At 38.6% G+C, this 14902-nt stretch overlaps 2 protein-coding genes and 1 pseudogene across 2 annotated transcripts; 1 reads left to right on the top strand and 2 right to left on the bottom strand.

The window, feature by feature from the left end:
• LOC101296437 overlaps window positions 1-780 on the top strand; it is a 2207-nt pseudogene extending 1427 nt beyond the window's left edge.
• A 558-nt stretch (window positions 781-1338) lies between these two features.
• Window positions 1339-7451, bottom strand: LOC101296153 (adoMet-dependent rRNA methyltransferase spb1-like). The gene is made up of 11 exons (XM_004289614.1): window positions 6949-7451; window positions 6637-6684; window positions 6399-6554; window positions 6241-6287; window positions 5791-5947; window positions 5630-5691; window positions 4686-4875; window positions 3644-3733; window positions 3069-3211; window positions 2867-2981; window positions 1339-2579 (listed from the first exon to the last, which is right to left on the bottom strand). Exons 1-11 carry the CDS (start codon window positions 7420-7422, stop codon window positions 1521-1523), a joined length of 2541 nt encoding a protein of 846 aa, XP_004289662.1. The 5' UTR covers window positions 7423-7451; the 3' UTR covers window positions 1339-1520.
• Window positions 7452-8216: 765 nt separating this feature from the next.
• On the bottom strand, window positions 8217-11570 carry LOC101296722 (protein RER1B-like). Its single transcript, XM_004289615.1, has 4 exons — window positions 11431-11570; window positions 10698-11072; window positions 8711-8891; window positions 8217-8555 (listed from the first exon to the last, which is right to left on the bottom strand). The coding sequence occupies exons 2-4, from the start codon at window positions 11051-11053 to the stop codon at window positions 8505-8507; spliced, it is 588 nt and encodes a 195-aa protein (XP_004289663.1). The 5' UTR covers window positions 11054-11072; window positions 11431-11570; the 3' UTR covers window positions 8217-8504.
• Window positions 11571-14902: the final 3332 nt, after the last annotated feature.

The raw sequence follows: 14902 nt of genomic DNA, 5'->3' as shown, positions 1-14902 counted from the left end.
ACACATTGTAGATTTGTAGAGCACAGTATCTTGGGACTGTTGGTAAGATTTTGGAATGGTTGCAGCAAGTTCTCCAAACCCTAACTATAACATGTTATCTATTTTTTTTTCATTTTCATCCGAAAAAGGAATGGCAGAGCTAGCTTTTGTTATATATGCTTGCTAGGAAACCGTAATAAGATCGAAAAGATGATGTTCAGTTGAAGGAGAGGTGAGGGCTACGTTTGAGAAGACATGGGAGAAGAGGAGAAAAGATAACGTCCGATGAATACTTGATGGATACGATCAGAAAGCCAAGAAATAGGATTTAAAAGATAAATCCAATTAAGAAAAGAAAGAAAAAACCATAAGTAAGAAAAATAGAAAGAAAAAAAAACAGAAATTATAAGTTGATTATGTGTCTATGCCATGTCAAATGCCACTTAAGGTGGGCTCTAGGTGGTTCACTAAAAGGTGGTTCACCTAGCATTACTCATTGGTAAAACCCTTGAGAAGGTCTATATCCCAAAGGAGCAACTACTCAAGGACATTCAAGGTTAGTTATAAAAAATTAAAAACTAACGAGTAACAACAAGATTAAGCAACTTCTGAATTTGTGCTATTATTTATGCAGAGGCTCCGGTTCCAGCCAATCTGATACCATCAATCTGTCACTCAGTCTACGTGAAAGGAGACCAAACTAACTTTGAGGTTGATCCGTCGGTTGGAGTCGAGGCTAGTGCTCTTTACCCTGATGTCAAGTACACTACTGTGGATGAGTTCCTCTCCCAGTTTGTCTGAGACTGAAACCCCAATGTAGTTTGATTTTCTCTATATTTGGAAATAGTTATGTAGTTCATGATGATGTATTGGTGTCTGAAAGTGAAAATCTGCAGATGGCGTTGTACCCCTTGTGTCATCTAAGTTATAGTGGTTTCTTTGGTTAAATTGAAAATTAAGGTCTGCGGACTGGGAATTTTTATCATTATCATGACTATTCGTTTTTCTTCTGTGTTGGTGGTCGTTCTCTTCGAGGTTTGGTTTGGCAAAAATGATATGTTTGAAGTTGATTGATATTCTTTGAAGAGGTCGATGGTTCTGTAAAGGCTTATGCTGCTCCGACTTGTAAAGTCACCTCTCAGGATCATTAAGCCTTAACCTCATAACCATCGCCCTTTTTTAAGGGGTCGCAGGAGGCTACCAACAAATCATTATGCACCGGGCATTCCTATTTCCGGCCACTTCCGAATGCCACTAACGCAAACCAAATCCACATTCCTTCTAGACACTTGCCATCTGAAGCAGTGAAGCGTACACATCAGTATATGCAATACCCTATTCTCTCTGGCTCATTGCTTTGCACACAATACATTCTCTGTGATGGTTTATAATTTTATATCTTGGATAGAACTGAGACAAACAAAAAAAAGTTTAACGAATGAAATCTGCATCAAAATGGTACAAAACTTAATCGCAATGGAGGAACAAAAATAAGATAAATAAATGAAAGAGCAAACAACTCATGTGTAATATATGAAAGCTCAGTCATGCATGCCCATCTTTCTCCCTTTGGTACTGCCCTTCTTTCCTGAAGGCTTCCCTCCAGATCCTTTACCTCTTTTGTCCTTCGCATTTTTCCCTTTCTTTTCACTGCCTTTTCCTTTCCATTTGTTACCTGTTCCACGACCCCTTGCATCCTTTTTCATTCGTGCATCAACACGGACTTTGCCCGGGCCAACCTTGACTTGAACTCCTTTCTTCGCAACCACATACTCCTTTTTAGGCCTCTTGGGCAAAGCCTTCTTGTACAATTGGTCTATTTGCTTGCTCTTAGAACGATCAGAGATATCTGCCTGATCTGATATTGTGTTGGCCTTCTTGCGAATCTTCTCAAGCTTCCTCATGGCAACCCGCTTCTTTCGAGCTTTAGCCTCTGCCACCTTCTTTGCCGGTCGGGCATCAATTTCCTTAAACTGCGCTTTCATTGCATTGATCTCTTCTTTGGTCACTGGCTTATTTGGTCGTCGGTGCTTCTTTTCCTCATCCAAAAACCATTTGGGCAAGCCTTCATCATCAAGCATGTACTTATTATACGCATCATCAAGCATCTGTTCCCTTTGTTTCTTTGACAACATTTTTTTGGCACATGCCAGTATCTCAGCTTTTCTATAGGTATCCATATCCTCCGACTCATCTGATGATGAATCATCACTTGAATCTGTATCAGGAGCAGGGACAATCTCAAAATCGTCATCTGCCTTCTTAGCTTTGACTTCATGAGCGGAATCGGACCCTATAACACGATTTTCAGGCTTTTCTCTAACATTTTTAACAACAGTCTTTTCCTTTGGCTTCTCTTGCAGGGGCAATTTCTCTTCTGGACTTCCAACCTCCATTTCGTCTTCACTATCAGACTTCTCCAAATCCCCCTGCTCTACAGCTTCTGCAAAGATTGACTGACTAAACCAATTATTTGTAACCTCCTCCTGAGTTGGTCCTTCCCCATCATCAAGAGCATCTAAGAGAGGATTCTTTTCCTGATCAGCCTCATCTTTGTCTGAATCGTAATCAGATGGAAATGTATCTTCACCGTCAACATCCTGAACAGCAGAAAACACAAACTAAGCATATGACAACAACAAAAATCCTCCAGCCGGTACACCAAAAAAGAAATATGGGAAAAAAAAATTGATGTGACAGGATCAGCTTGGCAACATTTTTGGCAGACATTCAGAGAGAGAGAGAGAGAGAGAGAGAGAGTGCAAAGGATATATTAGTCATCTGCGCAAAGATTTGCAGAAACAATCCGAGACTACAAAACATAAAAGTATAAAAACAATAAAAGTCCCAAATGTACACAGTTCCACATTTTATGGAAACACCATACCTCCAAACTTTGACCCTCTTCTTTCAAACGCTTTCGCTGCTTTGCACTTCCCTCCTTTTTGGTCACATAATGTTCATAAGCTTGATCTAGAAGCTCTTCCATTTTTGCATCATATCTAACAACAAAAACCATCATTTAAGTGCATAGACAGACTACAGATATTGTTATCTTTCAATCAGATATGAGGGACAAGATGTATAACCTTCTACGTCCGTCATCAGAGTCTACATCACTGGAAGATGCTTCCTCAGGTTTCTCTTGCCTATCCTCGTTTTCGCTATCTGCCAACTCCCCATTCTCATCATCATATTCAGTGGAATCAATCGCTACCAGATCTTTCTTACCCTGAAGGACATCAATAAAACCATCAGAAATAGACATATATGTATATAGAAATATTTATTTATGTGAAGTTCATAAAGTCATTATATTTAAGATAAAACTAAAAAATCCAACGGAAAAAACAGCAGCTTAATTGTTGCTTCAGACACCTGTAAGTTCTTTAAGGACATAAGATAATCTAATATCGGGTATCACCAAATTGCAGAGAGTAAATTCACCCTCATCTATGCAGATTACCAATAAATTATATCAACATCTAAATAAATTGAAAAGTAGAAAAAGAATTTGCAAGACAGCATGCTCCATAATAAACAAATATAGCTATCTTAGCATTGTGCCAAGGAATAGAGATTGGCAGATTGCAGTATTCACTACATATGGGACTCCAACGAAGCTATTCAAAGGTTACAAAATTTTAAGACTAAATGAGCATACCTTGATTGCAGATAAGGAAAATAAAGTATCATCTGTATAACCATCTTGCATTGCATCTATTTGCATCCCTGTTGCCTTCCGGACCTTGTTCTGGAAATTTAAGAAATAGAATAAACGAATGAGCCTGAAGATTGTATACAAATTTCATGTGCTTTTTCATGTCCCGGAAGGGTTACTTTGATACCAAATCCCATGGGACCAACTGGTACTGATATGACTTACAATAATAATAAAAAATTGCAATGAAATCTGGCAAATATTAACATAATTGAATCAATTGATGTACTGCATTAAATGGCCAAAAACAGACATGATGCTGAGAATCAAACCACTGATATAAATTTAGTGATGTTTTACAGTACCATAACATGGCAATCTTATTGATGTTTCTTAGAGCTGCAGTCCAGGACTCATTTGTGATCATTTTATAATTTATACTACTTCTCTTTCTCGTATCTGTATAATAGTATATAATTGTTGACTGTCGTCTAGCAAAGCCACTTGCAAACCTTAATTATTCAAAACACATGTGTGTACCTCTACTATCTCAAACATTGTAAAGAAATCAAATTATATTCAGCTACAAGATGACCATTAGATACCAAGCTACATTCAACAAAACACTAGGAAAAGTCAGAACTTGAGAAACAAAAACTTGGACTAAGTAAGCAATGGACAACTATAACTCAAAACTAAGGTGATGCGTAATGGGTACCCGTAAATCAGAAGGTAAAGGCAATCAGCACTCTATCTGCACTACTGCGAAAGGGTAGTATTCTTATCAAACAGAAAGATGCAAATTTCAATTCAGCTTTCAATATCATGATTGCCAAACAGGAAACAGGGGTGAAAAATAAACAAACAGATCATCTCGCGCAAGACTAAATACCTAATATGAAGTAAATGGGTAAGATTCTCCATCCAGAAAATGCAAAAAAGAAGAGGGGTTTCTGTTGTTTCCTTGCAATCAAACAGAAAGTTTTTTTTCCACATTTTCATTTTGATGCAATTATATAAGAAAACAAAAAATATATATACCAACCTGAGCACGCTTCTTTGCTTGTAGCTTCTTTTCTCGTTTCTTCTTGCGCTCCATAGCATTTGTAAGCTCTTCCATTTCATTCAGTATTCTGTCATCATCATCCTCCTTATTCTCCTTTTCAACATCTGGGGCAGTAGTAACAGTAGCTTTCTCAGAAGGAGACAAGGCCTTTCTTATCTGCACCCGCCACCTAAGTGACAAAACAAGCACGACCTATTAGTCTGCATCACAGAATGCAAAAGGAATACTGAAGCATTCTACATATGCAAAACAATTCAAACTTTCTTTTTTATTCTTTTTCCAGTACAATGTTACAATGTGGATTACACATTACTACAATCACCCCTGAATCATTTCGTATTATTCTTTCTAATAACTGTCTAATATCTAATATGAAAAGCAGTTGGACGTACCCCCCCCCCCCCCAAAAAAAAAAAAAACCAACATTTCAAACTTTCAAACGAGTTAAATGTTAAAACCTTAAATAAGCCGCAATTTCAGTGATAGCAGGGAGTTAGTGGCTGATAGAGCTTACATGACCGTAGTTGAATAAGATAGCCCACTCTGGTTGAAGATATTCAGGCAGAAATATCAACCATTGTCAGATGACATGCATCCCAGTAGCAGGACAAGACATCTACCAAAGCTGTATTAAAGGTATCTACTTAAAATGCTTCATACAGTTTAGTCACTCTAATCTTGATCAGATTTCAAATCCTTTCCTAAATGGTTGCAGTGGTTCCAAACTGTTATAGATAGAGGTTATAACTACCCAAAAATAACAGGTTGCCTTCAAGATCTATAATATCAACAAGAGCAACAGTGATGCTATGGAAGCAAAGAGGTATGCACTATAAGAGGACAAAAAACAAAGTCCTAAATGCTGTGTAGTAATCTAATTATACATGATCCAAGAGATAAACAAGAAAAGCAGCATGTCTTACTTCAAAAGATGCTTGAAATCTTGCTTCCCCAGAACACGCAGATCATCACATAGGATTTTGACCTGTTAAAGCATAAACATCAAAGTAAGTGGAAGACTAAAAGTATTTAGATACAAGGAAAATCCAAACAAAAAACTAAATAGAGAAGTAAAAATGGTTACCTCCTCTGTTGTCAAACCATGATCCTTGATAGGCAAAGATGTCACATCATCAAATGTTATGGAAGTAACAGACCCAAGAATATCAAGAGGACTCTCAGACCAAATGAAGTCAGCGGCTGCAGATACTTTCCTCAAAATTGTGTCTCCATCTTCATACCTGCATATAGATTACAATCAAGCATCAATATTGAAAAAATCCATTTCTGTTGATAGCGACAGCCAAAAAAGTTCAATTCTCCACATAAGAACAGCCATGTAGGGGCAACACTCTTAAGACTAAAAATTTGTTTCAAACACATGGTCGGTAGCAGAGCATAACTAATCAATTGTTATGTTGCATGACCTTGAAATTTTGTAAGAAAAACAACATAGGCCATTATACGATTCTTGAGAAACCGCAGTGTGGATGTTTATTGATATAACAAAATTAAAATCAGAAAGATAGTTTACCCATCACGGTGTCTTTTTTGCTTTGATCCTTTTAGTACATCCACCACCTAGATCAAGAAAAGTCAATGATATTATATAACAATGATTACAACAAAAGGCTAGAATATAGCATCTGCACGAAAGAAGCTGTCATTCTGTTTGCACTGATTAGGAGTTACCTTCCTCGGAGGTTCGACGGCTTTAAACAGATGCTTCATATCAAGCAGACGAGGATCAATCTTTGCAGGAGCCTTGTACTTAAATCCCAAAAGATATGTCTCCGCAGATGCACTACGACTAGCTGATGGTTTATACTGTTCAACCTTCTCAAATAACTGCAAACATGTCCCATACGAGGCTCATATAAACGCATCAATTTAAAACTAAGAAATGTGTTTGGAGAAGTAGGAAAATCACCTCCTTGAGGCAAAACAAGACAGCATTGTAATCTTGTGACCTGAAGATCTGAGACAAGACAAAATCAAAGAAATTAGGAATCATGAACTCACGCAAATGCCAAAACATATTGGAACACAACTAAAATGCAATGGTAGCAATCCGCAGCAACAAAATGCACAAATTGAAAAGTGGAAAACAAAATTTGTTTATGTTTTAAGATGAAATGCAATGATGAATACAGATTTAACGAATCCAATACATACATTTCTGATGGAATACCAAATGAATACAGCAACGAATTTCGATTCCGAAACAAACCAATTCAAGTACCTTGGTGACAAATGTGCCCTTGGGAGCCAGGAGCTGCGTGGCCAGCTTCACCGAGTCAATGACCAAAGCGTTCTGCGACGTAGCCTCCGACGACCAGGCTCCACCGACGTTGGGGGAGCCATCATGAAGCACCAAATCAAAGGCGGAGCAGCCGTTCTCCTTCATCAGCCTCCTCAGCTTGGCGACGCACTCGGTCCTCGTTATGTCCTGCTGGATAGAGAAGGCGCCGCGAACAGGAGCGATGGGGACCAAGTCGACGCCGACGACGAAGCTGCCGACGGGGACGCGCTGGACGGCGATTTGCATCCAACCGCCGGGGGCGGCGCAGAGATCGAGGACTGCGTGGGAGGAGTGGAGGAAGGAGTGCTTGGCGTCGAGCTGGAGGAGCTTCCATGAGGCACGGGAGCGGTAGCCGTGCTCTTTGGCGAGGTGGTAGTACTTATCAAGACGATGCTTTCCTTTCACCTTGCCCATGGTTTCCCCTGGTTCTGCTTCGACTCTGTTTTGCCGATTAGGGTTTTGCTGGGTTTAGGCTTTTATAGTGTTCCTTTCTCAGCTAAAGGGGCTGGGCCCACTTGCTCGATTTTATCTAGGTAATTTTTACAAGAATATTTTACTGCCTAGTAACCATGTTTAGTTTCATTTTTTTCTGCACATTATTCCGTATTAGATTGGTCGAGCCACATAACATGGAACCTCCATGTCTATCAATCGAGTCTCTGTTCACCAATTTGTGACCAGCAAGATTCCAAGATTTCCGAGTTCGTTTGCCTACGGCAGGGGATTAGTGTGTTGCTTTGCTGAGTTACCTAATGTATTGATATGGTGAGTATGTTACTAAACTCGTTATAGTAACACCCTCGCTAAGATCGATCCGCGTAGTAATGTGGTGAATATTTTACTAACGCGTTAATGTAACTTAAGTAACTTGTTATCTCATTTTAATAATGAATTATAAAATATAAAAAAAACGATTGTCCGTGTCGTGGACAAAATAAACCCGTGCTTATGGTTCAAAGAGCTAGTGATTGGAGCCTACTTCCAAATTACCTTAGCATTAGGGTAAATACCACCAGTAACAAGACAAAATAGAAATGCCTTGCAACATTGGGTCACCAATTGCCCTAGGCAGCCTCGGCTAGTTTACCTCGACCGATATATCAATGTCAGATAAAATTTGAAGCCACTACAGGCCTTTGGAACCGAGATCATGTTGCTCAATAAAGGGCCAAGAGTAGATACACAAAGGGATTCACACTTTCAGGCACTGCAGGAAATTTTCCATGAATAGATTCAAGAGTGAAGTATTACTGCATCATGCAGATATACATTGGAAGTCATATCAAAATTTAGCCGAATTTAATGCGTATAACAATAAAAGACCACACATAATCCAACCCTAAGTTTGTGAACTGTGAAGGCACAATGAAATCCATAAATGCATGTTCTTCCAGAAAAATTCTACTATCATGAATCTTCACAATGCCTACTTTTTCTTCTACAAACAACTCCCCATCAGTCACTGCTAAATGCTCTAGTTATGCAACAATTGGGCTTCAATCATTCCGGCCACTGCCACTTGAGGAAGGTTTTTTGCTGCCATATTTCTGTCAAAGACAAATAACCAGATAGTTATTCTTCAAACTCACGGTCCACAAAGGTCACAGTGCAACACTAGTAACCAAAATAATATACAGATGGTGCTTCTAGAAATGGTTATGTATCACACATGCACACATAATGATAAGTATTAGAAGTTCACCTGCTTCCCAAGGTTGAATGGAACATATTTGTATTTGATCATGTGTGCAATTTGGCGCCTCATTGTTAGGACGAACAGAACAATCCAGTAACAGAGAAGTATTGGCCAAAAGACAGGCACATCAAATACAGAGAAGAAGGTCATGACAAATCCAATGCAGAAAGCCTTTGTGAAAGAGTACCTGAACCATGAAAGCAATATAAATAACAGGAGAGATAAAAAGATAGTAAGTACAGTAGTACATTCAGAGGAACTGTGAAACCAAGGTGATTAGACAAGTGTAATCCTTTTCAACTAGATTCTGGGCAGGATCTTTGTTTCTGGTGGCGATAAATCAGGATAATATAGAAATTGTAGGAAGATCCTTAGAGGGCGCAACAAAGCAGGAGGTCATAGCAGACAAACTCAATCAACAAAATAATTTGACTACCTTCAAGTAATGTGTCACATTGGTAAAACACTAACTTACATTGCAGCAACAGCTGCTAATAGAATGTCTGTCTAACAGGGTTTTACGGCTTCAGGTGTCACACAGACACACCTAACAATAACATCCACCAATTACCAAAGCCATAGATAAATGTATAAAAATGAAATGGCTCAAGCTTGCCAAAGGCTCAGCTTGAATAGGTTCAGCAAGCTATAAGTAGGCATTAGAATCTTCAAGTAACCATTTCAAGTTACTGGTGACTCTCTATTTAGTGTTTCTATTTCCCTTGTTAATAGACTCCACGGATGCTGTTTTTTTTTTTTCCTTTCAGAAAAAAGAGTGATAACAAATATGGAAAGCAGCCACTCAATCCTACTGAAATATGTAAAGCACAGATACGACATGGAATTGTTATATTCAGTATTTATATATCCATCATTAAAGACTCCACGATTAGAGCTTCAGGATAACAACATGGGTCCCACACAGCCATTAAATCCCATCCTTGTCACCTTCCACCACCTTCGGAGATAGTTTCCTCCTACTCCTAGTTCCTAAGTATCAAAGTTTTGGACAAATAGGTATTGCAAGAACCTCGGCTCCCTTCAAGGCCAGATAATCAATAGCCTACCCATTCTCTTTAAGTGACAAAGCATGTTGCCCAAAGTAGATAAGGGAACATATACACTTGAAGAACCACACATGAGAGCGCAACTTCACCATAGTTTCTAATGAACCACTGAACCTCAGACCCTTCTGAAACGGATCCAGCCCCTCATTGTGGTACTCCAGTCATGCACCAAGACACATTTTAACCTAAATGTCATTACACCAAGCTCTTTAGGAAGGCAGACAAATCTAGTACTCTCCACTCCACTCTTCGCCATCCTTGACTAAAACTTCTATAGATACCTAGCCACTGACAGTTAAATCTAGAGCACATACATCATTGACAAGGGAGGTAGGTCGGAACAACAAATAGTAATGGCAAGAGGAAAGAAGACCAACAATTCTAAGAAATGAGATTACAATATAAAAAAAAACTAAAATAACATCCTACTTCAAACTTCAAACAGCATTAATGAATGAAGCCAAAGAATCAGTTCTGAAAAATATCTAGGGCCTTTGATAAAGAAATAAAATGAGATTCCCTACTTTACAAAACCAATCGAACACTGATGTTCTTTGATGAAAAAAAATTTAGTCAAATGCAATGGTGTGGGTATTCCGAATCATGACGAATATACCTGCCAAATTAGCCTCACTACAATTTTCCACATAACATACTAAAACAGTCTAGATGTTCTCATATTTTCCAATATTTCCATTTTCCCCAGACCACATTGCACAGTACACAAGTATTACAGTCTTGAAACTTGAACACCGTTTTATCTCTAAATAACCCATCTACCAATGATTTCCAGGAACAAACAAAAACATAAGATTTGGACGACATTACAATTACCATGAGTCCAAAGAAGATAACTAATAATTTGTAGAATACGACAACTATAAAATATTAACTCAAGTAATGTGAAAACAGGAACATGTAGTTACCAGAACTTAAACTCAGGAAGGCGGCGGATGAATGGCTTGAATTCATCTGAACCCTTGGTTGGAAGCAACGGCCCATCTGAACCACCTCCTCCCATCTCCGGATCAGCCAATGGCGACAAAAACCCAATCAGAAGATTCAGTATGTAAATCCCGAGACCATACGACACAATGTAGAACCCCTGAACAGAGTAAACCCGCAGCGCGTAAATGACAACCAACACAAAAGTCCCAATCCATCTGTAAACCGAAAGTGGAGTTGTCTTGTCCAGATAGTACTGATAGAGCCTCGATGCATCATATATCCACTTGTTAACAGGCGATGCCGCAGATGCGCTTCCGGCCCCGACTCCCTCCATTCTTGTCAAGCTTCACAATCTGTTCCATACAGTATTAAAAATCAAATCCAACACAAAACAAATCACCCACATTAACAAAAGCATCAAACATTTACACATTTAGGGACCAAAATTCAAAGACGGACATTTCAGTAAATTTAACAATGCTATCCAAAAGCTAGGGTTTCAAAGAAACAAGCAATCCCCTCACAAAATACAGATCCAGAATCAGAAGCTCTTGGATACCAATCCCAGCGCATTCACAGAGCAGAAAGATGGTTCAAAATTTTCTGCGCTCTCTCCAATAAGCGAGTGGTTTCAAATGAGATTATAGATAGACGAAGTCTAGAACATTCCCAGATCCAAAATCAAGAAGAGAGAATGAGAGGGGAGCTGACCTGGATGACTGCAAAGCTTCAAAGAGCGACGGGGAGTTGATCGGAGGATGGAGGGAGGGGTGTTGGAGGAGACCAAAAGCGTGGAGATCTGTGTGGCTTTTGTTCTTTAATTTCTTTTCTTTTTTTTCTTTTTTTTCCTTTTTCGGTTTACTATTTTATATGAAACGGACGGAGACCCGACCCGTATGAGTAGCTGTTGGTTTGTCTGGACCCGGCGGAAAAGGGATCGGGGCGAAGAATTACGGAAGATGCCGATAATACAATTAAATTGACTGGTCTTAAAATTCACCCAAATTGACATTATTTATTCTCTCATCTTGACTAAATTAGAAAAAGAAAAACAAATTGAGGACTTTAAACTAAATTCCCAGTCGACATTGAAAATTCAAAGCTTCCTGACTAAGAGGGGTGTATTCAATCAAGACTGGAGGATTTTTTTGCATTCTAAAAATCTATGGGTATTCAATCAAGATTTCAAAAACTCTTTTAAAATCTTGCGGTATTCAATTGAGACTTAAATTTATCCATCGAAATCTGATAGTATTCAAAGATTCAGCGATTTTCAAAGATTTCAATGAGTGCTCGACTTTGTTGGATTCTTAATGGCTTGGTATAAATACCAAACCCTATCAGAAATCTGGCCTCCAAGGGTGAGATTTTGAACGATTTCTTTTCTCTCATTCTGAAGATGGGAAAGAGGTCTAGCAGAATGACAATCTGGAGACTCAATCAGCCATGTTCAACTTCGCCGCAGTCGACGATATTGTATCCACCGTGACCAGTTAGCAGCCAAAAAATCCAATCACCGCGCCGACGAAGTCTGAGTGGTGATGGTGAGCAAGACGAAGCAAGTCGCCGTCCTCCGCCAAGTTTACGACGTCGGCCACGGCTGCGTCGAAGGTAACTATATCTAGGAAATCGTCGAGAAAGCTCTTTAGGGTTGTATTCCGAGTTAACTTTGTATTTGAAAGAATTGAACTTGGTTTGATTTTGATGGTCATAATTGGTTTTGGAGTTATCAGGTTTTTGATTAGTGCCATTTATTTGGAATTCGTCGAAAATGGTCATGTTTTTTGGAGATTGACAGGCTATGATGCTGGAAAGGATATGTTGCTTCAAGGTTTGATTTTACCTTTGTCAATGTGGGTAATATGGAAGTTTGATATGGTGCAAATGTAGGAACTTGGATCCATTTACATCTTCTGATAAAGAGTGGTTCCTGTATCAAGAAGAAAAGAAAGAATCAGTAGAAAAGTGCTGCTCTATGGTATGCATAATCAGCTGTGTTATACTGATATATAACATGCTTAGAGTGCTTACTTTTCATGGAATTTTTGTGACAATTGTTTGCTTTCTTTTTCAGGACTAGAAAGATTACGACTGAAAACATGTCTCAAACACTTGCTTCAAGTTATGAAAGCAAGGATGAAGAGAAGCTTGAAAATTGGACTACTAGAAGTGAAGAAGAAGACATACCCAAAAGTAGTGCAGAAGACTAATATATTCATAGATTTATACACGTACACGTTTATAGTGCACAAAAAATAGGTTTTGATGTACAGCTACAAGTATTTGACTCAGTTGTTTGCAAGCTTGAAATAGTTGTATAATAACTCATATCAAGTAGTGTAAAGTGTCGACCCTTTTTTTGTATGGTCTGGTCACTCTGGAGTATTTGCATACAGTCCATTAAAAGCAATATATGAATTATTTTCAGCACTCTCTTCTGATAGTTCTGATTTTGTAGTCTTTGATTTCAATTCAGTTGAACATTTAAATATGGGAGGTAATTAAAAGACTGGACTGTAACCAAATGAAGTACTTGTGGGAGCTGGTTGGTTGGAGCCAACTCTGATGGTGCTTTCAATGCCAGTTTGGCTAAGGGTGGTGTGGTATTGGGGGACTCAAATGGTGACATAGCTGAAGAACTTGTATGCAAGTTGCTTCTTCACCGATCGAAATTGATGCCAGTGATGCTAGAGTCGCTTGTCCTTTGGCTATGCAATTATAGCTTGCTCCTGACAGTTTTGAAGGGCTCTGCATGCAGATTATTCATGCTGTCAATGCTAGGCAGGCAGGATGACACATCTATTTGGGGTCGTTTAATTGATGATTCTGCATTTTATTGAACCAGTTGCCTGATCTTCTTTTCCCATCATTTATATGTTTCAAGTGAACTGAACAAGTGTTGTGTTTGTGTTTTGGTGATTTTTATTCTTTTATTTATTGCTAGCACAACAATCTATGGACTCATAAAATCCAAGAGAATACTGGTAAATCAATTCAATAAAATCTGTTAGACTCTATAGGGAATTTAAATAATCCATGGAGTTAGCAGAACCTATGGATTATTAAGAGTCAACGAAAATCTTTTCAAATCTGAATTGAATACACCCCCCTAAATTCATGACTATGCAGAGATGTTAACACATTTAATACTTCGGGTTTTAAGTTGGAATTATCACTTTTAACTAATTAATATGTCTTCTTCCTTTAATGAACTGATTTATTGAGTTGGTAACTTCATTTCTTTTTCTCTAGAAACATGAAAGATACAAGAAGTTAGAAGGAATGGTATTCCACAATTTACTCATACTAGTGTCCATAATATAGATTAAATGAAAAGACTCTTTATGAATTGATCGACGATCATAGTCTCCTATCGATCATAGTCTCCTATCAAAGGCAGACGAACATAGGCAATAAATATCAACAGGAAGAAGGATTCTTTAACTTTCAAGAAACAATGAATACGCCGAGGGATTACCAGCTGTAAAATCTAGCCCTCGCAGCATCTTCTTAGCGTCTATTCCTCATGGTGGTGCAAGAGGCAAACTCAGAGATAACATAGGGAAATTCAAAGTTGCATGAAACTTTTCAAATCCATTCTGGTTATAAACGAATGATGCGATTGAATCTGCTTGTTTGCTATCACATCTCTAAAGCAAGCGCATTACACTCATATCTAGGTGTGGATGGTGTGCTTCATTCGAATCGAGCTGGAATCTCTTTCTTCTGTCACATTGTAGCTTGGTCCTCGTGATTGCAATAGAGTTGCTTATAGGTTGGCAAGAATAGCTTATGATAATAGTTATAGGGGAAACAGATTCGGTACACCGTGGTGATTAATCACTGAGCTGACATTAAAATAATGCCCCCTCATATGTAATCTGGGCCATACATGTGGCATTAACAGTCTTACAAAAACCGTTAAGAGAATCGAAACATTAAAAGCAGTTGACAGATTTGGTAAAAACCTATCTTGTTTATATCTAATTCAACCAGGGTAAAATATCAAAAGTAAGAAACTTGAAAAGTCAAGCTCGTGGCATGGAGGTTCTCTGATTTTGGGCTGCCTACGATGACGAGGATGAGATTATTCCAAAGGAAAGAAATAGCTTATGAATGTTTGTTGTTTGGTCTCGATCTTAGGTGGAGCTGGCTGATGTTATCGTGAGAACCTCTATCGGAC

This window comes from Fragaria vesca, linkage group LG2 (genome assembly GCF_000184155.1).
Source record: "Fragaria vesca subsp. vesca linkage group LG2, FraVesHawaii_1.0, whole genome shotgun sequence".
NCBI classification, from domain to species: Eukaryota; Viridiplantae; Streptophyta; class Magnoliopsida; order Rosales; family Rosaceae; genus Fragaria; species Fragaria vesca.
Note: the sequence above shows the minus strand (reverse complement) of the source record. Positions and strands in the feature narration are given on the sequence as shown.

Coding starts and splice junctions, on each gene's coding strand:
- LOC101296153 (XM_004289614.1), bottom strand. CDS start 7,422: ATGGGCAAGGTGAAAGGAAAGCATCGTCTTGATAAGTACTACCACCTC. Junction 6,288..6,398: donor CCGTCGAACCTCCGAGGAAG/GTAACTCCTAAT, acceptor TTCTTGATCTAG/GTGGTGGATGTACTAAAAGG. Junction 2,580..2,866: donor AAGAGGGTCAAAGTTTGGAG/GTATGGTGTTTC, acceptor TCTGCTGTTCAG/GATGTTGACGGTGAAGATAC.
- LOC101296722 (XM_004289615.1), bottom strand. CDS start 11,053: ATGGAGGGAGTCGGGGCCGGAAGCGCATCTGCGGCATCGCCTGTTAAC. Junction 8,892..10,697: donor CTTCCTGAGTTTAAGTTCTG/GTAACTACATGT, acceptor TTCATGGTTCAG/GTACTCTTTCACAAAGGCTT. Junction 8,556..8,710: donor CATTCAACCTTGGGAAGCAG/GTGAACTTCTAA, acceptor TGTCTTTGACAG/AAATATGGCAGCAAAAAACC.